Source organism: Martes martes, assembly GCF_963455335.1.
Source record: "Martes martes genome assembly, chromosome: 10".
NCBI classification, from domain to species: Eukaryota; Metazoa; Chordata; class Mammalia; order Carnivora; family Mustelidae; genus Martes; species Martes martes.
The window spans coordinates 59,639,613-59,664,560 of NC_137898.1; the positions used below are offsets into that span (position 1 = coordinate 59,639,613).

Consider the following 24,948-nt stretch of genomic DNA (forward strand, 5'->3'; position numbering starts at 1 on the left):
CCCATGCTTGCAAAAGGCCTAGAATTGCCACGCCACACCACTCTTAAAAGAATAAGGAGGGAGGATTTGCTCTCTCCGAAATGAGCCATCTTTATATAGAGTTATAGCAAATTCAGTAATGTTACAAGGATAGACAGACCAATTGGTAAAATAGATATTCCAGAAACAGACCAATTAATTTATGTACAGGTGATTATTACAAAAATGACACAGCAAGCAATGCGGAAAAGCACTGTGTTTTTTAATATATGATGTTTGGGTAAATATGTACCCATGCTGAAAAAATTTAAACCTGACATCTATGTCACTCTATGTCACAGTACACATCAAAATCAATTTCAGATAGATTATAAACCTAAATGTGAAAGACAAAGCAAATAAGCAAAAAAATTCAAACACTTCTAAAATATAATACAGGAGCCTATCTTCATTACTCAGGAGATGGAAAAACTTCTATAGGACACATCTACCTATTTTAAAACTAATATTTTCTGTCCATGAAAAAGCTGCCATTGAGTAAAAAAAGCAAGTAAGCATACGTTGGTCTGTTCAAAAGACCAAAAAAAAAAATAAATAAATCAAACCTTTTGTTTTCCTTTATGGAGAATGAAGAACACACTTCATAGGAGGGTGAAACAGTTTAAGATTCTACCACACAGTATCTGTATCATGGGTTAAAAGTCTCTCTTTAAACTGTGACTACAATCTCTCTTATGTGTATCTTAACTTTTCTCCCTGTGGCAAAATTTAAGTAGTAATGTTTGACTTTGGAAAAATATTTCTGGATATTGCAATAACAAATCAAAACAAAAACCCCAAAGAAAAGGCTTGAAAAATTAAAAAAAAAAAAAGAGGAAAAAAAGAAAAAGAAAAATCTTGAAAACAATCTTTCAACTCTGATAAAACAAATTGTACAGCATACCAATTTTGTTTTAAGTCCCAAGACATAAAGAAATGAAAAATCTTTGCTTGCATGGAGTTTAAACTAGGAATAAATACACCTTAAAATATAGGTTATATAACATTTAGGTATAGAAAATAAAAATAAATTCTTTTATATTTTAGTTCAAGTTAGTTTTGTTTTGTTTTAAAGAAGTAATCTCGGTGAGCCTGGGTGGCTCAGTGGGTTGAGGCCTCTGCCTTCAGCTCAGGTCGTGGTCCCAGGGTCCTGGGATTGAGCCCCACATCGGGCTCTCTGCTCGGTGGGGAGTTTGCTCCCCCCAACCCCCTGCCTGCCTCTCTGCCCACTTGTGATTTCTGTCTGTCAAATAAACAAACCAAAAAAATCTTTAAAAAAAAAAAAAAAAGGAATCTCCAAATAGTAGATCAGGATCTCAATTTCTCATGGGGTCAGCATTCATTCGAGTTGTTGCATCCTTTTTATATTGAGGTTACCCCAAAATTCCAGAGAAAGGAAGTAGAATCCACTTAGGTGACCTCTTTACATCATCCAGGGACATATTTTAGCACCCTTTCATGTACTCCTACCCACTCATGACCACAAGACTTCTAGAAATTAAAATGCCTCCTTTTCACATAAAGATTAGATATATTTAATTTTAAGACAGCATTTCTACTCTATTTGCATTTCTTCTATATTCACTCGAAGCTCTTTAAGCTAAGCTTATATTCTTCTCCAAAATACTTTTCAAAATCCCTGATAGTTCATTCATTATATTTTTCTATATAAAGCAGTTTTATATGACAACTTCAATCAGATCCTAACTAATCTTTTTTTTTTAAAGGGAGAGGGAGAGAGAGAATCTTTTTTTTTTTTAATTAAAGATTTTATTTATTTATTTGACAGAAAGATCACAAGTAGGCAGAGAGGCAGGCAGAGAGAAAAGGGAGGAAGCAGGCTTCCTGCTGAGCAGAGAGCCCAGTGGGGCTCGATCCCAGGACGCTGGGATCATGACCTGAGCCAAAGGCAGTGGCTTTAACCCACTGAGCCACCCAGGCGCCCCAGATCCTAATTAATCTTATCCCGAATACTGCGGCTGTTTATTTTTTGTCCAACATTATTTTAACATTTGTACCTAAAACTCCCGTGCAAACAAATACTAATACTTCTACAACTTTTTCAGCTTTTCTCCTCTTGTTCAGATCTTAGAACTGCAAAGTAGCTAGCTATTATCTTTTTTGTATAGTATCATTGCAAACATAAAGACTTTTTTCAGGGGCACCTGGGTGGCTCAGTCAATTAAGTGTCTGGCTCTTGATTTTGGCTCAGGTCTAGATCTCAAGGTCCTGGGATAGAGCCCTGTGTCAAGCTCCATGCTCAGCATAGAATTTACTTGTCTCTCTCCCTCTGCTCTCCCCTCCACACCTCCCCCACCCCACCCCACTCTCTTATAAATATAAAAATCTTCAAAAAAAAAAACAAAAACAAAAACAAAAAAACAAAACTGGAGCGCCTGTGTGGCTCAGTGGGTTAAGCCTCTGCCATTGGCTCAGGTCATGGCCTCAGGGTCCTGGGAGGGCTCTCTGCTCAGCAGGGAGCCTGCTTCCCACCCCTCCCCGCCTGCCTCTCTGCCTACTTGTGATCTCTGTCAAATAAATAAGTAAAATTATTTTAAAAATCCTTTAAAGGATTTTTTAAATAGCACATTTTCATTTAAACAGCACATTTTAATTCCATGATTAAATAAATCTATGGTTTTCCTTGTGTATAAACAGCATTTTGAAATGATTCTGTGAACTCAGTAATACAATCATTAACAAAGCAAATTTTATCAAAGCCACTGAACTTTACTAAAAACGAATGTTTCTCATCTTACTCTCAACTGTAAGTTACATGCATTTAGAATTGTCATATGGGGACACCCGGGTGGCTCAGTTGGTTGAGTGTCTGACTTTTTTTTTTTTTTTAAGATTTTAATTTATTTATTTGAGTGCTCGCTTTGGCAGCACATATACTAAAATTGGAAAGATTTTATTTATTTATTTGAGATAGAGAGCAGGAGCGCGGGAGCAGCAGGAGGAGCAGGCTCCCTGCTGAGCAGGGAGCCCAACACAGGGCTAGATCCCAGTACCCAAAGATCACGACCTGAGCTGAAGGCAGACACTTAACTAAGCCACTAAGGCACCCCTAGCATCCAACTCTTGAATATGGGTCAGGTCAAGATCTCAGGGTCCTGGGCTCTATGCTCAGTGGGGAGTCCGCTTGAGGATTCATTCCCTCTGCCCCTGCCCACCTTCATGCTGGGGCACGCGCTTCCCTCTCTAAAGTAAATAAATAAATCTGAAGAAAAAAATTGTCATATAAATTAATAAAACAGTCCAGTACTGCAAAATACCTGAGAAACACTTTACTTAACCTAACAAATTTAGTTGATATAGCTCAACTTTCCAGAGATGATTAGTTTTTCACCACTTTGGTTTGGGGAACATCTAAGTACTCTATATTTTCTGCACATATTTCACCTATATAAAATTTATCAAGGAGGGTGCCTGGGTGGCTCAGTCGGTAAAGCATCTGCCTTTGGATCAGGTCATGGTCCCAGGGTCCCAGGGTCCCAGGGTCAAGTTCCCTATCAGGCTTCCTGCTCTGAGAGGAGACTGCTTCTCCCTCTGCCTCTGCCTCTCTGTCTCTCTTGAATAAATAAATAAATAAATAAAATCCTAAAATATTATCAAGGAAAGGTAATAATATAAAAAAAAGTTTAGTGCTTTAGTGCTAGAGCTCTAGAACCAAACTGTTGAGTTGAAATCCCAACCTGGCCATTTACTAATAACCTTATAGAATTGGGTCAAGTTCCTTAACCTCTCTGCACCTCAATTTCCTCAAAGTAAAATGGGAATAACACTAGTACCTATTTTATAGGACTATTTTAACTTTCTCTTTTTTTTTTTTTAAATTTTATTTATTTATTTGACAGACAGAGATCACAAGTAGGCAGAGGCAGGAACCCGGCTCCCGGCTGAGCAGAGAGCCCGATGAGGGGCTCGATCCCAGAACCCTGGGATCATGACCTGAGTCGAAGGCAGAGGCTTTAACCCACTGAGCTACCCAGGAACCCCTATTTTAACTTTCTTTTGGAAATAATTTTAAGCTTACAAAAAAGTTATAAAAGTGGTACAGAGAATTCCAGTATACCTTTCACTCAGCTTCCCCTAATAAGAACTCTTAAATAGCACAATTATCAAAACTGTGAAATTAACAGTGATACAATGCTATTAACTAAACTACAGAACTTATTTGAGTTCCATCAGTTTTTCTACTAGTGTTCTTTTTCTGTTCCTAGATCCAACCCAGGACCACACACTGTATTTAGTTGCCATCTCTCTCTAGTCTCATCTCATTTGTGACATTTCCTGTCTTTCCTTGTTTTCCTTGCCACTTCCGAAGAATACTGGTCAGTTATTTTGTATATGCCCCTCAACTTAGATTTGTGTAATGTTTTTCAGTAGATTGAGGTCATGCATTCTTTGACAAGACTACCACAGAACTGATAAGCCTTTCTCACTGCATCATAACTAGGGGAACATGATGTTACACTCTTATTCCTGATGTTAACCCTGATCTCTTGGTTATACTGATCTCTACATAATTTCTCTACCATAAAGTTACTGTTTTCCTCTTGTAAATAATAAATATCTTAGGGGAGATACTTCGAGACTATACAAATGTTCTGTGTCTTCTCAAACTCTGGCCCACTAATTTTAGCATTCAAAAACAGATGTTGCCAGGGGTCCCTAGCTAGCTCAATCAGTAGAGCATGCGCCTCTTTACCTCCGGGTCGTAAGTTCAAGCACAATGTTGGGCATACAGCTTACAAAAAAAAGAAAGAAAAAAAAAAAGATCTTGCATACACCAATTATTACTGTGGTATTCTGTGGGTGATTCTGTATTTCCATCATTCCATCTACATTTATTAATTGGAATCCTTCTATAAGAAGAATGTTTCGGGCACCTGGGTGGCTCAGTTGGTTGAGCGACTGCCTTCAGCTCAGGTCATGATCCTGGACTTCCTGGATCTAGTTCCGCATCGGGCTCCCAGCTCCTTGGGGAGTCTGCTTCTCCCTTTGACCTTCTCCTCTCTCATGTTCTCTCTCACTCAGTCTCTCTCAAATAAATAAATAAAATCTTAAAAAAAAAATGTTTCTTATTTATTTAACTACGGATTCATGGATACTTAATTCTGTGGGTTATAATATAATAACATCTTTTTTTTTTTTTTTTGCTCAAATTATCCCAACTTTCTCTATTGGGTGTGCTTTCACACTGGTTCCTGTGCCCTTTCAATAAGCCACCATTCCTTCTTAAACACTTTCTTAACTTTGAGCACTAGAAGATGCTCCAGGCTCATTCTGTATTTTCCCGGCCCAAGCTCTGAAATCAACCATTTCTTGAGGAGCTTATATGGCTGGCTTTAAGGATTCAATCAGTTAGGATTGTACAGTACTTAAAGCAGGGCCTGGTATGTAGTTAGTAATCAAATGTCAGTCGAACTACTTTTCATGCAAACAAATATATTAATGTCAGCAAACCACAAAACATGGATTTACTTACAAAATTAAGGTAGTCTTGACTATTCAAAAAAATTTAGTGGTTTGACAAGAAATACGTATTTTCCAGGTACAGTTGTCAGGAGGTATTACATGGAGTTTTATGTTCAGCTGCAAAGGGATACTGAGCACTGTATTAGTTTGCTAGGGCTGCTATAACAAAGCACCACAAACTGACCGGCTTAAACAACAGGAATTTATTAGAGGATACAAACCCCCAAATTCTGAAAAATAAAACTAAATTATCACAGTTTTTAAAATAATATCGATCAGGGGCACCCGAGTAGCTGAGTTGGTTAAGCATCCAACTCTTGGTTTTGGCTCACGTCATGATCTCAGAGTTATGAGACTGAACCCCTCCATCAGGCTCTGTGGTGGGCATGGAGCCGGCTTGACATTTTCTCTCCCGTCCCTCTGCCCCTCCCCGCCTTCTCACTGTCTTTCTCTCTTCTCTAAAGAAAACAAAAGATGATATTGATCAGATTGAGGTTGAAATAACTATTTAGCCTGTTTACATAAAAGACTAATTATTTCACTATCAGAGATTTTAAAAAACAAATGTACAATATTTGGGAGAGGGGGGCACCTGGGTGGCTCAGTTGTTAAGCTTCTGCCTTTAGCTCAGGTCCTAATCCCAGGATCCTAGGATCCAGCCCCAAGTGGGGCTCCCTATTCAGTGGGGAGCCTACTTCTCCCTCTCCCACTCCCCCTGGTTGTGTTCCCTCTCTTGCTGTATCTCTCTCTCTGTCAAATAAATAAATCTTTTTAAAAATTAAAAAAATATTTTGGAGAGAAAAGTAAGTTCAACTAAAGAACTCTGAAAGTTCAGAAGGAAAGCAGTAATGTAGTCAATCTTTTTGTAGGAAGTAACTACTTTCAATTTCTGGAAGCTTTGAGAACATTAAATATGTAGAATAAATAAGAGTGCCAACATTAAGTTTGTGGGTGGAACCTGCCAAGGACCATCTATGCAATTCATACTATATACGGGGGTGGGGAGATTCTTCTCATTTTACATATAAGGAAACTGAGGCATAGAGAAGTTAAAGTGAACTCTTTAAAAGCACATAATTGGGCGCCTGGGTGGCTCAGTGGGTTAAAGCCTCTGCCTTCGGCTCAGGTCATGATCCCAGGGTCCTGGGATCGAGCCCCGCATCGGGCTCTCTGCTCAGCGGGAAGCCTGCTTCCTCCTCTCTCTCTGCACATAATTTATAAAATGGCAGAGCAAAGACCACAATTCAGTTCTCCCAACACCTTTTGTAAGACTTTCCCCCCATATCTTATTAAGTATAAAAGTTTCACAGGTCAGGCGCCTGGGTAGCTCAGATGGTTAAGCATCTGCCTTCAGCTCAGGTCATGATCTCCAGGTCCTGGGATCCAGCCCCACATGGGGATCTCAGTTCAGCAGGGAGCCTGCTTCTTCCTCTCCCTTTGCCTTTCCCCCTGCTTATGCTCTGTCTCTGACTCTCTCTCTCAAATAAATAAGTAAAATCATTAAAAAAAAAAAAGTTTCACAGGCCAAAAGAAAGAAATGTTTCATATTAAACAACTTGATAAAGAGAGAGAGTTTACAAATGAGTAGTAACTTTAGTAGTTATCTAGTTTTTCCTATTTACTCAATGTCAATGTGATGATGCTTCTGTCACCTTAAAGAAAGACCACCTTACCTGGAGCACCAAAGAAAGAGAAAAAAAATAAAATAAGCAAAAAAGGAAGAAAGATTTTCCAGCTTCCTAATGACTGGACAGATTCATTATTTTATGGTCACCTATATGAAGGACATTATGCTAAATACCAAGGACAGAGATCTAAAAGACTAAGCATCATCACATTCTCTATTTCCTTATCATAATCAATTTAATTCACCTTAATTATATAGATAATTTGAAGTATACATGCATAAATTTCTGAAGGGACAGGCTTCAGTTTTAAGAGAATGGTTAAATCTAGATCCAGGAATAATTAGAGGCTACTTACATTAAAATGAATTAAAATGAAATTAAATTTAGAAATCAGTTTCTCAGTTGAACTACCAAACATATTAAACGGCACAAATATAGAACAATCCCATCAACACAAAAGGTCAATTGGACAGTGAGGATCTAGAGATTCTGAAATATTGTCTCAAAAACACTTAACAGAAAGGAAAGCAGGGGGGGCACCTGGGTGGCTCAGTGGGTTAAAGCCTCTGCCTTCGGCTCAGGTCATGATCTCAGGGTCCTGGGATCGGCCCCGAGTTGGGATCTCTGCTCAGCAGGAAGCCCTGCTTCCTCCTCTCTCTCTCTGCCTGCCTCTGTGCCTACTTGTGATTTCTGTCAAATAAATAAATAAAATCTTAAAGGAAGGAAGGAAAGAAGGAAGGAAGGAAGGAAGGAAGGAAGGAAGGAAGGAAGAAAGAAAGAAAGAAAAGCAGGGGCACACCTGGATGGCTCAATTAGTTGAGAGTCTGCCTTCTGCTCAGGTCATGATCTTGGAGTACTGGGATAGAGCCCTGTGTTGGGCTCCCTACTCAGGGGGAAGCCTGCTTCTCCCTCTCCCACTCCCCCTGCTATGTTCCCTCTCTTGTTAAGTCTCTCTGTCAAAGAAATAAATCTTAAAAAAAAATTTTTTTTAAAGATTATATTTATTTATTTGAGAGAGAGTAAGTGAGAGAGAGAGACAGAGAGAGGACGTGCACGAGAAGAGTAGCAGAGGAAGGAGAAGCAGCAGACTCCCTCTGAGCAGCGAGCCCATGTGGGGCTTGATCCAGGGACTCCAGGATCATGACCTGAGCCAAAGGCAGATGCTTAACCAACTGAGCCACCTAGTTACCCCCGAAATAAATAAAATTGAGGGAAGGAAGGAAGGAAAGAAAAAAGGAAAGAAAAGGAAAGGGAAAGGAAGAAAAGGGTAAGAAAGGAAGAAAGAATCCCAGAGTGCCTGGGTAGCTGTCAGTTAAGCTACCGACCCCTGATTTTGCCTCAGGTCATGATCTCAGATTCAAGAGCTGGAGCCCCAACCCCCCAACCCAGTGCTGCTTGGGATTCTCCCTCTCCCTCCGCCTACCACCCCACCCAGCTTGCAAGAGCATAATGTCCCTCAAAAGAAGGAAGAATCCCGAAATAATGGCTTCTGTGGGCAACTGTATCCCTTAATGTCAAAAATGTACCAATAAGGGGCGCCTGGGTGGCTCAGTGGGTTAAGCCTCTGCCTTCGGCTCAGGTCATGATCCCAGGGTCCTGGGATCGAGCCCCACATCGGGCTCTCTGCTTGGCAGGGAGCCTGCTTCCTCCTCTCTCTCTCTCTCTGCCTGCCTCTCTGCCTACTTGTGATCTCGCTCTGTCAAATAAATAAATAAAATCTTAAAAAAAAAAAAAAGTACCAATAAGAAGATTCTCATCTTTTAGCAGACATACCAAAATACTTACAACAGGATATATAGGATTTACTTCAACCCACTTTGGTGTGGGGGGTGGGAAGGGAGATAAGTGCTATAGATGAACAAGTCATGAGTTGATAATTATTGAAGCTGAGTAATAGTTCATGGGTTCTTGACGCTATTTTCTGCATTTCTTTTTAAGTTTAAAATTTTCCATAATAGGGGCAACTGGCTGGCTCAGTTGGTTGAGCATGGAAGTCCTGACCTCTGGGTCATGAGTTCATGCCCATGTTGGGCAGTTTACTGTAAAACATAATAAAATAAAAAAATAAAATTTTCCAAAATAAGTAGTTAAGTAATATTTTAAGAACCCAGACACATATTTGGTTAAATCACAAATCCACTTTTCAAATGTTATTTATACCTACTGCTTACTTCTGAATTCTTCTTGACTCTCCAAAACCCTACTGAAACTTTTTATTTTGTTACTTTTTAAAAAGATTGTATTTTTAACTAATCTCTATACCCAACGTGGGGCTTAAACTCACAACCCCAAGATCAAGAGTCATGTGCTCCACCTACTAAGCCAGCCAGTGTCCTGAAACTACGTTTTAAAGTTGGCTCTTGATAAATCCAATGGCCTTTCCAAGTTATCATTTTCCTCAACTTCAGCCACTGACTGATTCCAGCTTCATACCAGACACTTAGCATATCAAACTTTCCTCCTCCTAAGTTAGGTTTTTTTGTTTTGTTTCATTTTTTCTTTTAAGTATCTTCTTTTGGGGCTCCTGGTGGGTGCAGTTGGTTAAGCATCCCACTCTTGGTTTCGGCTCAGGTTGTGATCTCAGGGTCAGGAGACTGAGCCCACAATGGGCTCCATGCTCACTGCAGAGTTTATACCCTCTCTCCGTCTCTACTCTCTCTCAAATAAATAAATATTTAATCATTTCCCTTTATGTGCACTTATTACTGTAAGCAACCTTAAGGCTTTTCTGAAGCTAAGTAGGGAAAAAAATCATAAATGATTTACTAATTCAAATATATTAAGTGAGCTTCTGCTACATGTCAAACATTACAATGTGCTTAGAATATAGTAAGGAATAAGAAATTCACGATCACCATCCTTATAGAACTTACAGAACAAATGTAAAACAGAAATTTTAAGGGTCCCGAATATAAGGAATGGAAACCTATTCTGAGGAAGTCAGCAAAGACTTCTTTGAAGAGTGACTTGAAGTGAAAAGCTAAAGGATACAAGGGAGTTAACCAGGCAAAGGGGAAGAGGGAGTCTGTATCAAGACAGAGATTAGAGAAAAGTTCCAACTGAAAAAAGGCCAGTTTGACTGAAACAGAGAGAGATGGTGGGAGATATATTCAAGATAAGAATGGACAGATGGAGAAGAGCCATGTTATGCAATGTGGGTCGTATAAATCATTTAGAAAGATTTTAGACTTTTTGAAACCAAATAAAGGAAAACTTAAAATGAAGTCAGGCGGCCAGGAGGGGGAGCTCTTACACCATACCATTCATTGCAGGCCTTTGCAGACCCAACAGGAAGAGACTTCTATGGCATTTCCAACAAGAAGCAGCCTTCTTCAATACCACAGCAAGATAATGGAAGATTTTTTTGCCTGCCTGGCAATAGCAATAGCCCAGCCAATAAGAGATTGTCCAACTCAGCCAATGAAAAGTCACTACACTTTCAACTCACAATTTACTCCAACAGATTTTTTGTTTATAGCAGGCCTTCCAAACTCCTTCCCTATCTCTATAAAAGAATGTTCCCCTCCCCGTTGCTCTCCAGACTTGCCTACGGTTTACCATGACTAGCTTTTCCTGAATTGCAATTCCTCTACGATTTCCAAATAAACCCGTTTTGCTAATAAAATAACTGGCTGTTTTATTTTCAAAGTCAACATTACTTGGTGATCAGAAGTAGAATCCAGAGAAGCCCCTAAAAACTCCAAGGCTGGTGAGCAAACAATTGCTGATACCCACAGAACCCAACGAATTCACTGCTTTCTCAATGACCCTAAAGTCTGAGGGTCTCTCCTGGATCTGAGTTCTGCTCTCCTTCCATTTAAGCTCTCTGGCATAAAAGCCTTTAAGTTTTTTCCTTCTTGTTTTTATGAAGGGATTACCCTAGTGGTTACTCTTTTCTATTTGTTTCATTTCTGTTTGCTGAAGCTTCATGGTAAGAAACTCATCCTGTTCAAAAGGGGGAAAACAAGTGATTCCAGTGTTCTATTTTTTTTTTTTTAAGATTTTATTTATTTATTTGACAGAGAGAGCCAGCGAGAGAGGAAACACAAGCAGGGGGAATGCAGGGAGAGGCATGCTCCCTACTGAGCAGGGAGCCCCTCCTGGGCTGGATCCCAGAACCCTGAGATCTTGACCATAGCCAAAGGCAGACACTCAAAGACTGAGCCACCCAGGAGCCCTCCGGTGTTTTAGAACAGCTGTTGGGAAATAGCATTCCTGTTCCTCCTAGTTAAGATATCCAAAGACAATGGGGCGCCTGGGTGGCTAGTCATTAAGCGTCTGTCTTCCGCTCCGGTCATGGTCCTAGGGTCCTGGGATCGAGCCCCGCATCAGGCTCCCTGCTAGGCGGGGAGCCTGCTTCACCCTCTCTACTCTCCGTTTGTGTTGCATCAGGCTCCCTGCTAGGCGGGGAGCCTGCTTCACCCTCTCTACTGCCCCTGTTTGTGTTCCCTCTCTCACTGTGCCTCTCTGTCAAATAAATAAAAATCTTAAAAAAAAAAAAAAAAGATATCCAAAGAGAAGATAGATTCTACCTGGTCCTTGGACCAGCATCTTGTGCCTTTCTGGAAAAATGGGTAAACTCTTGGATAATTTGGAATTGTAATGGTCATTTGGGGGAAGCTCTGACTTAAATAAATCCATGTTAAGGGGCACTCTTTAAAATGCAGATCCCGGGGCACCTGGGTGGCTCAGTGGTTTATAAAGCCTCTGCCTTCAGCTCAGGTCATGATCGCAGAGTCCTGGGATCGAGTCCCACATGGGGCTCTCTGCTCCCTAGGGAGCCGGCTTCCTCCTCTCTCTCTCTCTGCCTGCCTCTCTGCCTACTTGTGATCTATCTCTCTCTCTCTCTCTCTGTCAAATAAATAAATAAATAAATAAATAAATAAATAAATAAATAAATCTTTAAAAAAATGCATATCCTAAATCTCTCAGAGAAGAACTGTATTCTCCCTTTGGTATGCAGAAGCATCTAAAAGACATAATGACTTAAAAAACAGGTCTGAAAGGATCCTTACAGCATGCCAATAAAAATGTTTCATTAAGGGGCACCTGGGTGGCTCAGTCATTAAGTGTCTGACTTTGGCCTGGGATTGAGCCCACATCGGACTCCAGCCCACATCGGGCTCCCTGCTCAGTGGGAAGCCTGCTTCTCCCTCTCCGACTCCCCTTGCATCTACTCCCTTTCTCACTGTGTCTCTGTCAAATAAATAAATTAAATAAATAAAATCTTTAAAAATTTTTTTTCATTAAAAAAAAATACTTTGGTCACCTAAACAGGTTAACTTTTGTCAGTCCATCTGCCAGAAGAAAAACTATTTTTTTTTAAAGATTTTATTTATTTATTTGACAGACAGAGATCACAAGTAGGCAGAGAGGCAGGCAGAGAGAGAGAGAGAGAGGAGGAAGCAGGCTCCCTGCTGAGCAGAGAGCACGATGCAGGGCTCAATCCCAGCACCCTGAGATCATAACCTGAGACGAAGGCAGAGGCTTTAACCCACTGAGCCACCCATGTGCCCCGAAGAAAAACAATTTAGATCCAACTGTTCTTTTTAATTTTGTACCTAAAAGAAGGATAAGATTTTTTTTTTAAGATTTTATTTATTTATTTATTTATGAGAGAGAGCGAGAGAGAGAGAGCACGCACGCGCGAGTGTGCACGAGAGCACTGAGCATGGGTATGGGGAGGTGGGCAGGAAGAGCAGAGGAGGAGGGAGAAGGACAAGCTGACTCAGTCCTGAGTGCAGAGCTCTATGCAGGGCTCAATCCTCCGACCTGGAGATCCTGATCCCAGTGAAAACCAAGAATTGGGAGTACTCGGAGGAAAGTGAGGAGGTGGTGGCGGCGGTCAGCAGTGGCTAAGTTGCTTAGAGGGGAGTCCAAGATGACCGGTTCTAACGAGTTCAAACTGAACCAGCCACCCGAGGACGGCATTTCCTCGGTGAAGTTCAGCCCCAACACCTCCCAGTTCCTCCTGGTCTTCTCCTGGGACACGTTGGTGCGCCTCTACGACGTGCTGGCCAACTCCATGCGGCTCAAGTACCAGCACACCGGCGCCGTCCTGGACTGTGCCTTCTACGATCCAACACATGCTTGGAGTGGAGGATTAGACCATCAGTTGAAAATGCATGATTTGAACACTGATCAAGAAAATCTCGTCGGAACCCATGATGCCCCTATCAGGTGTGTTGAATATTGCCCAGAAGTGAATGTGATGGTGACAGGGAGTTGGGATCAGACAGTTAAACTGTGGGATCCCAGAACTCCTTGTAATGCAGGGACCTTCTCTCAGCCCGAAAAGGTGTACACCCTCTCAGTGTCTGGAGACCGGCTGATTGTGGGCACTGCAGGCCGCAGAGTGCTGGTGTGGGACTTACGGAACATGGGCTACGTGCAGCAGCGCCGGGAGTCCAGCCTCAAGTACCAGACTCGCTGCATCCGGGCATTTCCCAACAAGCAGGGCTATGTATTAAGCTCCATAGAAGGCCGAGTACTTGGACCCAAGCCCTGAGGTGCAGAAGAAGAAGTACGCCTTCAAGTGTCACAGACTGAAGGAGAACGACATCGAGCAGATCTACCCGGTCAATCCCATTTCCTTTTACAACATCCACAACACATTTGCTACAGGTGGCTCTGATGGATTTGTAAACATTTGGGACCCATTTAACAAGAAGCAGCTGTGCCAGTTCCACCGGTACCCCACCAGCATTGCGTCCCTGCCCTTCAGTAACGACGGGACCATGCTCGCAATAGCATCGTCGTATATGTATGAAATGGATGACACAGAACATCCCGAAGATGGTATCTTCATTCGCCAAGTGACAGATGCAGAAACAAAACCCAAGTCCACCTAATCATCTCGTGAAAGTGGTTTCTCTATGGCAAGCTTTGTTTTGCTTCCTACAAACACATACTCAACCCCTAAGGGATGCGTTGTAGTCATTGTGGACACCTTATTTAGTATGTGGATTTCTCTGTTTTCTGTCTTAAAAAAACTTGTCTTTGTGCCCTTCCATGCTGACTTTGTGTAGGATGAGGAGTCTTTGTGTCCTTGGGTGATAGTCCAAAGAATTGTTTTTACCCCCAGAAAGCCCAGTTGCTGTTTCAGAGCAGCTTGAGCTCTTTTTGTAAAATAATCTAACCCTGTTACTGCCGTGCTGTCTAATAAATCAGAGATTCAGAACCCTTAAAAAAAAAAACAAAAAAACAAGAATTGGGACACAACCAAATGTGCCACCCAGGCGCCCCAAGGCTAAGATCTTTTTTAAAAAACAAAAGCTATAAGATTTCTGTATCTGTATGTTTCTGTGTATCTATATATACACATGACACTTTTCTACCTCTGGATGGTATTGCCAAAATTCATTTGTAAAGAGCTCTACTTGATTGGCTTAAAGTAAAGTAAGTGCTTATAAAAATTTAGTAAACTAAACCAAATGTTTTTCAAGTTCACATGATCTGGGATAATCTCTGATAAATAAAATCTAGTTTAAGTTTGTTGGGGTTTCTTTGTTGTTTCTGGGTTTTTTTGTTTTTGTTTTTATTTGTCAGAGAGAAATCACAACTAGGCAGAGAGGCAGGCAGAGAGAGAGAGGAGGAAGCAGGCTCCCTGGGGAGCAGAGAGCCTGATTCAGGGGGCTCGATCCCAGGACCCTGAGATCATGACCTGAGCCGAAGGCAGAGGCTTTAACCCACTGAGCCACCCAGGCGCCCCTCTGGGTTTTTTTTGACAAATTTGTTGGTTTAATTAAGACAGACATGTCTCAGAGTTATCAACATTGGATATAATACAAACACGCAACTTTTATTCCACTTGGGCTTATTAGTTAAATAAGTTCATGACATCTCTGTTGTGAAACTTGATGGCTGACTTTGACTAATGCCCCATGAAGTTTCTGTAACCTAAACCTAATTGTTGGTTATGAAATTATTCAGATAGACGAGTGAAAATGGGCTAAGAGTTTTTAAGGTAAAATAATGGGCTAAGAGTTTTTAGGTAAAATAAGAAGCAGCAGCTTTCCTAAATATTCCCTGGTAACTCAAAACTTTATAGATTTTTGCCAAGTTAAATGATATAATTTCATTATATTACTAAGATCATTTTCTAAATATGATAAAATACTACAACATTAATTACTAAATACAGATTATCCATTTTGGCTTCTTATTAGAGAAACTAAAGATATTTGGGTCTACTAGTAAACATGTTTTATGCCATGCTGAGAAAGCACATTTCTAGAAATTATAAAATGTATTATAAACTTGCCAGATTGCTTACATCTTAGTTTTCACTGAGAATTAAGGATTCTAAGAATTAGGAATTCCAATTAATATATGTAAAGCTACTAAAAACCAATAAAGATGAAAGAAAACAACTGTACATGAGAAGTATAAAGTGGTATACAATGCCCGTTTTCAGTAAAAGAAGGTATGAGGAACGCAAATGCACTGTGGTGAAGGAAACAAAAGTGATTCTGTCCTAAAGAAAAGCTGGTTATTTTGGAAAGGCAAAGAATAAGGGACAAACTAAAATGGACACAGAAAGTTATAGAAGGTTTTCAGGAAAGAAATCTTGGGAGAGGAATCATATGTATAATTAAGCTAAGATCAAAATGCATTTGTTTAAAAATAGATTTTAAAATTAGGGCACCTGAGTAGTTCAGTCAGTTAATCACTCAACTCTTTTTTTTTTTTTTTTTTGAAGATTTATTTATTTATCAGAGAGAGAGAGAGGAGCGAGAGTGAGCACAAGCAGACAGAGTGGCAGGCAGAGGGAGAAGCAGGCTCCCTGCTGAGCAAGGAGCCCGATGTGGGACTCGATCCCAGGACGCTGGGATCATGACCTGAGCCGAAGGCAGCTGCTTAACCAACTGAGCCACCCAGGCATCCCAATCACTCAACTCTTGATCTCAGCTCAGGTCTTGATCTCAGGGTCGAGTTCAAGCCCTATGTTAGGTTCCACTTTAAAAAAAAAAAAAAATGTAGTATCAGAAGTATACTGGTACAAAACTGGAATGGCTTTGTTAAAAAAAAAAAAAAACCAAAATTTCTTAGACTATCAGTCTGTTCTTAATAAATTGTAAGCAAAGTTTCTTTACTGTTATGTAATCTGCCTAGGAAACAAGAGATTCTGTGTTTTGTCTTTATCACATCGCTGATTACTTAGAAAAACCAAGTCTTCTCTACTCAGAAAGAACTAAAGCTTTTGCAGCTATATAACCTTCTGTATTTGTCCTTTAAGTATTTTTTTCACTTTGGCCAAATAGATAGTTTCATAATTTTCTCTGATCCTATTTAGCCAAGTGTCCAAATCTTTCAATATTCTTGACAAACTTCCCAAAATTTAAATTCTAAGTGAAGTTTTTTTGACCTTGAACTATCTTTGAGAATTTCCAGAGGGTCCTTGGAGTATCTCAAAAGATTTGTTCTCTCTCCCTATACAGAGAGATGTTACACAAATTATTCAATATGTTATATTATGTAAGAAACATTGTCAAATAAGAATACTGAGCCTTCATGGACTGGAAGAAAAAAATATTGTTAAAATGTCTATGCCACCTAGAACAATCTACACATTCAATACAATCCCTATCAAAATACCATCAACTGGGCACCTGGGTGGCTCAGTGGGTTAAGCATTTGCCTTCAGCTCAGGTCATGATCTCAGGGTTCTGTGATCGAGCCCCGCATCGGGCTCTCTGCTCAGTGGAGAGCCTGCTTCCCCCTCTCTCTCTGCCTGCCTCTCTGCCTACTTGTGATCTCTATCAAATAAATAAATAAAATCTTAAAAAAAAAAATCAACTTTTCTCACACAGCTGGAATAAATAAGCCTAAAATCTACATGCAAACAGAAAGACCCCAAATAGCCAAAGGAATGTTGAAAAAGAAAATCAAAACTGGTGGCATTATAATTCTGGACTTCAAGCTCTATTACAAAGCTGTAATCAAGACAGTATGGTACTGGCACAAAGACAAAAAGATCAGTGGAACAGAACAGAGAACCCAGAAATGGACCCTCATCTCTATGGTCAACTAATCTTCAACAAAGCAGGAAAGAATATTCAATGGAAAAAAACTCACTTCAACAAATAGTGTTGAGAAAACTGGACAGCCACATGCAGAAAAATTAAACTAGACCATTTCCTTACACCATACACAAATACAGACTCAAAATGGATGAAAGACCTCAACTTAAGACAGGAATCCATCAAAATCCTAAAGGAGAAAACAGGCAGTAACCTCTGTGACCTCAGCCACAGCTACTTCTTGCTAGACACATCTCCAAAGGCAAGGGAAACAAAGGCAAAAATGAACTATTGGGACTTCATCAAGATAAAAGGCTTTTATACAGCAGAAGAAACAGTCAACAAATCCAAAAGAGACAACTGACAGAATGGGAGAAGATATTTGTAAAAGTCTTATTAGATAAAGGGATAGTATCCAAAATCTATAAAGAACTTATCAAACTCAGCACCCAAAGAACAAATAATCCAGTCAAGAAATGGGCAGAAGACATGAACAGACATTTCTCCAAAGACATCCAAATGGCCAAAAGACACATGAAAAAAATGCTCAACATCACATGGCATCAGGGAAATACAAATCAAAACCACAATGAGATACTACTTCACTCTGGTCAAAATGGCTAAAACTAACAAGTCAGGGAACGACAGATATTTGGTGAGGATGTGGAGAAAGGGGAACCCTCATACACAGCTGGTGGGAATGCAAGCTGGTACAGCCACTCTGGAAAACAGTACAAATGTTCCTCACAAAGTTAAAAATAGAGCTACCCTACGACCCAGCAACTGCACTACTAGGTATTTAGCCCAAAGGTACACACACAGTGATCTGAAGGGGCACCTGCACCCCTATGTTTATAGCAGCAATGTCTGTAATAGCCAAACTATGGGAAGAGCCCAGATGTCCAACTACAGATGAACAGATAAAGAAGATGTGGTGTATACATATATACAATGGAGTATTATTCAGCCATCCAAAAAAATGAAATCTTGCCATTTGCAACGACACAGATGGAACAGCAGGGTATTATGCTAAGCAAAGTAAGTCAATCAGAGAAAAGACAATCATCATGATTTGACTCATACGTGGGATTTAAGAAACAAAACAGGATCACAAGGGAAGTGAGGGAAAAATTTAAAAAGATGAAATCAGAGAGGGAGACAAACCGTAAGAGTTGTTGATCACAGGAAACAAACAGGGTTGTTGGAGGGGGCTGGGGGGATGCAGTAAGTAGGTGAGGGACATTAAGGAGGGAACGTCATGTAATGAGCACTGGATCTTATATACAACTGATGAATTCTGAATTCTACTTCTGAAACTAATAATACACTATATGTTAATTAACTCAGTTTAAATAAAATAAAAAGAAAAAAGAAAAAAATACCGAGCCTTCTTTAGGCTGTATTTCTATAGGCATATATTAACATGTTTCAAAAATAACAAATTCTTAAAATTCTGATATGTTCTAGTATAATGTTATCAGTCATCATTTTAAAATGTACAAAAATTCTGATATCGGGAGGGAGACTTAATCACAAAACAAACTGAGGGTTGCTGGGGGGAGGGGGGTAGGGAGAGGGCGGTTGGGTTATGGACACTGGGGAGGGTATGTGCTATGGTGAGTGCTGCGAAGTCTGTAAACCTGGCGATTCACAGACCTGTACCCCTGGGGTTAATAATACATTATATGTTAGTAAGAATTAAAAAAAAAAATTCTGGGGGCGTCTGGGTGGCTCAGTGGGTTAAAGCCTCTGCCTTCGGCTCAGGTCATGATCCCAGGGTCCTGGGATCAAGTCCCACATCAGGCTCTCTGCTCAGCAGGGAGCCTGCTTCCCTCTCTGCCTGCCTCTCTGCCTACTTGTGATCTCTCTGTCAAATAAATAAGTAAAATCTTTAAAAAAAAAAAAAAAAAAAAAAAAGAGTCTGCCTTTGGCTCAGGTCATGATCCCAGGGTCCAGGGATTGAGTCTTGTATCTGGCTCCCAGCTCAGTGGGGAGCTTGCTTCTCCCCCTGCCTGCTGCTCCTCCTACCTGTATGCTCGCTCGTGCTCTCTCTCTCTGACAAAAAAAATAAAATCTTTAAAAATAAATAAAACAAAATGTACATCACAAAAATAACCAAATTTACTTGTTAGTTGCATCTTTTTTTTTTTTGGTACATGCATGTGAACTCTCATGGATCTTTGTGGCCACTTTAAAGTCTTTCATCATTTACAATTATTGTTTTACTCTGATAGTTTACCAATAAATGTCCATTCTCAAAGAGATTCACAAAAAAGAAATTTGATATATACTCTAGAATACAGGTTTTTGAAAACTTTAAGATCATAACACTGCACGGAGTGAGAATGCCTAAAACTCTAATGGAAAACTGGGTTTAGCTTTAATGTTGTTTCCAGATTTATCCCCTCCTCTTGTTTAAGTAATGTATAACTTAGAGCAATCTTATAAAGTGTGTCTTTCCAACAAAGACTGAAGCATTTATCTTTTTTCCCCTATTTGATCCCTCCAGAATTCCTAAGCTCTTATTAAATATTCTTGATTTTCACGACTATATATGTATTTCCGTAAGTTCAATGAGAATCTAATCTTCCTTGTAGCAGCCTGCCCTATCTATGCACCTAGACCCTACTCCCTTTGATCCACAGCTGATAAAAGGGAATATACTTCAGTTTTGCAAAAACCTCATCAAATCCATACAGAGCAATTATACTTTGGTAGGACAATCTTTCTACAGTTCAGTCCTGGATGACGAAAGCCTCATCAGATGTCAGAATCTATAGCCTGAAGATTTCATCTATTGGAAAAGACATCCCCAAGAAGACTCAAATCCATTGGAAAGGCCCTTACAGATACTGTTAAACCAACCCTTGCACCATCTTGTGCCACCAAACTCCAAGGACAGATTCTTGGATTCATATATCACCTTTAAAGAAAGCAACAAAGCCTGACTGGACCTGCACACCAACTGGTGTCCTGAAAGACTTCCAGGAGTTGAAGCACATGACAGAGGAGGAGACAGCTTTTCCAAAACGACTGAACCAGGCCTATACACTTTTTTCTGGCTGCTGCTTCTTATTTCTCTCTCTCTTTTTTTTTGGAAGACAATGATCTTACCCATATTCCTCAATCTACTACAAAAGGGGGGAACCTTTCTGACTGCTGGATCCATCACCAAAAACTCTAATCTGTTCATAATGTCAGAGATTCCTTGGTCTTATCTGTAGGCAATTTTTCCAATGATCTGTTACCCTGCATTCAAGAGAAATACAAATGGGCTAACTCCTTTTTGCAAGACTTTTAGAAAAGACCCCTTTAGCATGGGACGGTAGCTCACAGAATGACATCCCAATTCTTCTAATCCCTGGCTTGAAAAAGGTCAATCTGGACCAGCTAATGGATCTATCAACAACATACTGTAGCTGGAGTCCTCCGCACTCCAACTGGTTTCATTTTGGCCTACAGTAGATGGCATTTCCCATGGGCATAAAAATGTTCAGATAGCTGCCAAACTGGAGATCAATGCTTATTGGGACTTTTAACTGTCCCGGTCAACAGCCATAATAAATCATAAACCTGACACTGATTCACCCCATTAAACCTCCACAGCTACCTTAAAAAGGAACTTGCAGGAGGACTATATGACTCCAGGTGTGCCTGCATATAAAGAGCTTTCTCCTTGGGCTGGAATAAGAGCCAAGGGATGCATCATCAGAAAACTCTAACTTTAGGACAGTCACAGGCAAAGCAACAGCAGTCCAACAATGATCCCCTGAATCACTAGCTAAAGTAGGTCTGGATAATAACATAGTCCCTGATTACCTGCTTGCTGAACAAGGAAGCATCTGTGCAACAGCAAATACCACCTGTTGCATATGGATAAATGTATCTGGAGAAGTAGAAATTCAATTACACAACATCAGGAAACAAACCCATTAGTTACAAGAAATTTCACCTAATGACGCCTGGTCTTTTAACCTATTTAGCTGGTTACCTTCAGGTTTGGGCTCCTAGTTTTCAGAGAAAGATCTTAATGTAAAGGGGGGAAAAAATAACAGAAACCACATTTAAAATGGAGTCAGGAGGGCAGAAGGGGGTGCTCTCATGCCCTACCAGTCACTGTAGCCCTTGGCAGACCCACCAAGAAGAGACTTACTTACCCTGCATTCCTAACAAGAAGCCTACTTTACTACCCTAGAAGGATGAAGGAAGATTTCCTCCTTACCTAGCAACACCCCAGCCAATAAAAGACCGTCACAACTCAGCCAACGCTGTGAAATGTGTAAGCCTGATGATTCACAGACCTGTACCCCTGGGGGAAGTAACACATTGTATGTTAATTTTTTTAAAAAAGTCACTTTGCTTCAAACACCCAGTTTATTCCAATGGACTTTGTTTATAACAGCCTCTCCCCATTTCCCTTCGTCTACAGAAGAGCATTTCTCTCATTTGTTCTCCAGACTTGCCTATGGTTCATGATGGCTTGCCTATCCCAATCTGCTATTCTGATTAAACCCATTTTGCTGGTTTATATATCAGTTTTACTGAAATTACTGCCTGTTTTATTTTCAAAGTTGACTTTATTCTAAAAGTGAACAAATAAATAAACTTAAAAAGTAGGTTTGAGTTTTTTGAAAATTAAAATTTTTACTGTGATAAACTATACATGTCATAAAATTGGCCATTTATAAATGTACAATTCAGTGGAAATAAGTACATTCACAATGTTTTTAAGGAAGTTACTCTGATTTACATTTTTATAAAGTTTATTCTGATAATGTAAAGGATGGACTGGAGGAAAGGTTCAAGAACAGAGGTTGGAAGGTACAGAACAATGTAAAAGATTTAAACCTAATTTACTGCTAGACTGTTAAGCAAGAAGAGAACAGAGATAATATCTGATTTATTAACAACTATGTCCCCCAGGACCTAGCCCCATGCCTGGCATACAGTGACCATCTGTTAAATGGATAAATGATATTTAAGATTCTAGGATTCTGAGAATGGAAGACTTGCATTCCCCATAGGATGTAACATCTTAATGATGATTAAAAACATTTTTTTGTAACATAGCATAAGGAGGCCTAACAATAAAGGGTAAAAAATGAATGCCAGGAATAAGATTAGAGATAGGAGAGTACAAATAGGACTATAAAATTAACCCATGCAGGAGATTTTGGACTTCATCTCAAAAGCCAAGTCTATTAGGGTATCTGGGTATATGCAACCTCACAATGGCAGGACGGGATAACAGTACTGCTTACCGTAAGTTAATTTAAAGTACTACGCAGTATTCGTCCTTTAGTGACTGGCTTATTTCACTCAGCATGTCATCAAGATCCAGGCATGTCGCATCATGTATCAGAATTTCCTTCCTTTTTAAGGCTGAATAATATTTCACTGTATGTATATAAAATATTTATCCATTCATCCATCCATGGTCACTTGGGTTGCTTCCATCTCTTGGCTAATATGAATGCTACTATGAGCATGGTTACAAATTAGTTGGTTTTATGTTTCAAGATTTTATTTATTCATTCGACAGACAGAGATCACAAGTAGACAGAGAGGCAGGCAGAAAGAGAGGGGAAAGCAGGCTCCCTGCTGAGCAGAGAGCCCAATGCGGGGCTCGATCCCAGGGCCCTGAGATCATGACCTGAGCTGAAGGCAGAGGCTTAACTCACTGAGCCACCCAGGCACCCCGAACTGGTTTTAATTTTATAAGATGTATTTTTAAAAAAAGAAAGGGGGGGCACCTGGGTGGCTCAGTCAGTTAAGCATCTGCCTTTAGCTCAGGTCATGATCTCAGGGTCCTGGGATGGAGCTCCACACTCTTCCCCTGCTTGTGCTCTCTCACTAGCTGTCTGTCAAATAAATAAATAAAATCTTAAAAAAAAAATAAAAAATTCAAATTCAAAAAGAAAAGGAAAAAAAAAAAAAACAGAAACAGAAAACCCTAAGCAATTCTAAACTTCTAAAAGTAAGTACTGGTTCTCAGAAAACTTAAATCATCCAAGTTAGAAGGTAAAAAGTAAATGGCCAGGTGGTAATTAATCTAATAGGTTCTATAAAGGCCAACTTTAAACTGACAATAGAGAAAGCTAAGAAAAAATCTGATTTGTACTAGAGAACCCCCTAAATGGTTCAGGAATCACTGGCACCAAGTATATCTAGAAATAAGGATAAAGGTGGTGATAAAAACCAAAGTCTTTTTAAAACGTAGACTGACACCCTCTTATATTCCCTCCACAGTTCCACACAGTGGAACAGGTCCTTCTCCCACCTCAACAGAATAGACGATTATGCTATGAAAATGGAACAGGGGAGAGCCTGGGTGGCTCAGTCATTAGGCATCCAACTCTTGATTTCAGCTCAGGTCATGATCTGAGTCATGGGATCAAGCTCCACGTTGTCTTTGGGATGAAGTCCAAACTCTTCTGCGTGGGTTAATTTTATTCAAAAAACAAACAAAATGAATGGGAAAGCTGTTTTCATATGTACTAATAATATGAAAAAAACCCTAGGATATATATTAAGCAAAAAAAGGTGTGGAGTTAAAGTCTGATACATCTTATGTAAGAGAGAATAAGAAATTATATTCATATTTGCTTGCATTCGCATTAAAAAATCCCAGAATATACACAAAAACCAATATATATACCTACTAAAGGAGGAGGGGGTGGAGTGGAGAATGGAGTCACAGGAACACGGGTGGTAGTAAGTTTTCTAAGTACACTTTTTATGTTTGTATTACCTATTAAAAATAAAGTTAGAGGGCAGCAAGGTGGCTCAGTTGGTTAACCATCTGCCTTTAGCTCAGATCATGATCTCAGGGTCCAGTGATGAAGGCCCATGGGCACCCTATGTGTGAGCACGCTCTCTCTCAAACAAATAAATAAAATCTTAAATGAATAATAAGAATAAAGTTATATAAGAATAAATAAATAAATAAGAAGAAGAAAGTTATATAAGAATAAATAAATGAACCTGGGTGGCTCCTTTTGTTTTGAGCACCCAACTCTTTTTTTTTTTTTTTAAAGATTTTATTTATTTGTTTGACAGACAGAGATCACAAGTAGGCAGAGAGGCAGGCAGAGAGAGAGAGGAGGAAGCAGGCTCCCTGCTGAACAGAGAGCCCGACGCGGGGCTCGATCCCAGGACCCTGAGATCACGACCCGAGCTGAAGGCAGAGGCTTTAACCCACTGAGCCACCCAGGCGCCCCGAGCACCCAACTCTTGATTTTAACTGAGGTCATGATCTCAGGATCAGGGGATGGAGACCTGAGACAGAGTACCCACCTAGCCAGGAGTCATTTTCTCTCACTGTCTGCCACCCCCCCGTGTGCTTGCATGCCCACTCACGTGAGTGTGTACGCGTGCTCTCTCTCTCTCTTGCAAGTAAATCAATATTATCTTTTAAATAAATAAATAAATAAAATTAGGGGGGGGAAAGTGATCCAGTTTTAAAGCCCTAAGAGAAATGGATTAGGTGACTTCTCAAAGTCTCCTCCAACTCTGGAATGCTCTCATTCAAGAATTTCAGCTAAAAATTGATTAATCATTTATAATGATTTATACTGCATCTTCCCTAGAACTCCATGCTCTGGTCATTTCTTTACACCTTTTAACTCTATTTTTCTAAGCACTTATCACACTATACTGTTTTAGGTATTCTTTCTTTCTTTCCCTATAAAATGTAAATTTCTTAAGCTTATGCTCTACTAAATCGCTTGACAGCATAATAATTTTACATAAACATTTGTTAAACTAGGGATGCCTGGGTGGCTCAGTCAGTTAAG

The 24,948-nt window shown here is 40.0% G+C and overlaps 2 protein-coding genes across 3 annotated transcripts in view; one reads left to right on the plus strand and one right to left on the minus strand.

Annotated features, from left to right (window-relative positions):
- RAB6A (RAB6A, member RAS oncogene family) overlaps window positions 1–24,948 on the minus strand; it is a 95,039-nt gene that overhangs the window by 63,649 nt on the left and 6,442 nt on the right. The window lies entirely within an intron of this gene.
- On the plus strand, window positions 12,958–13,981 carry LOC308351360 (mitotic checkpoint protein BUB3-like; the record flags this gene model as incomplete). Its single annotated transcript, XM_080816917.1, is given in 2 exon segments — window positions 12,958–13,613; window positions 13,615–13,981. Coding segments are annotated over 2 exon segments (969 nt in total). The 5' UTR covers window positions 12,958–13,011.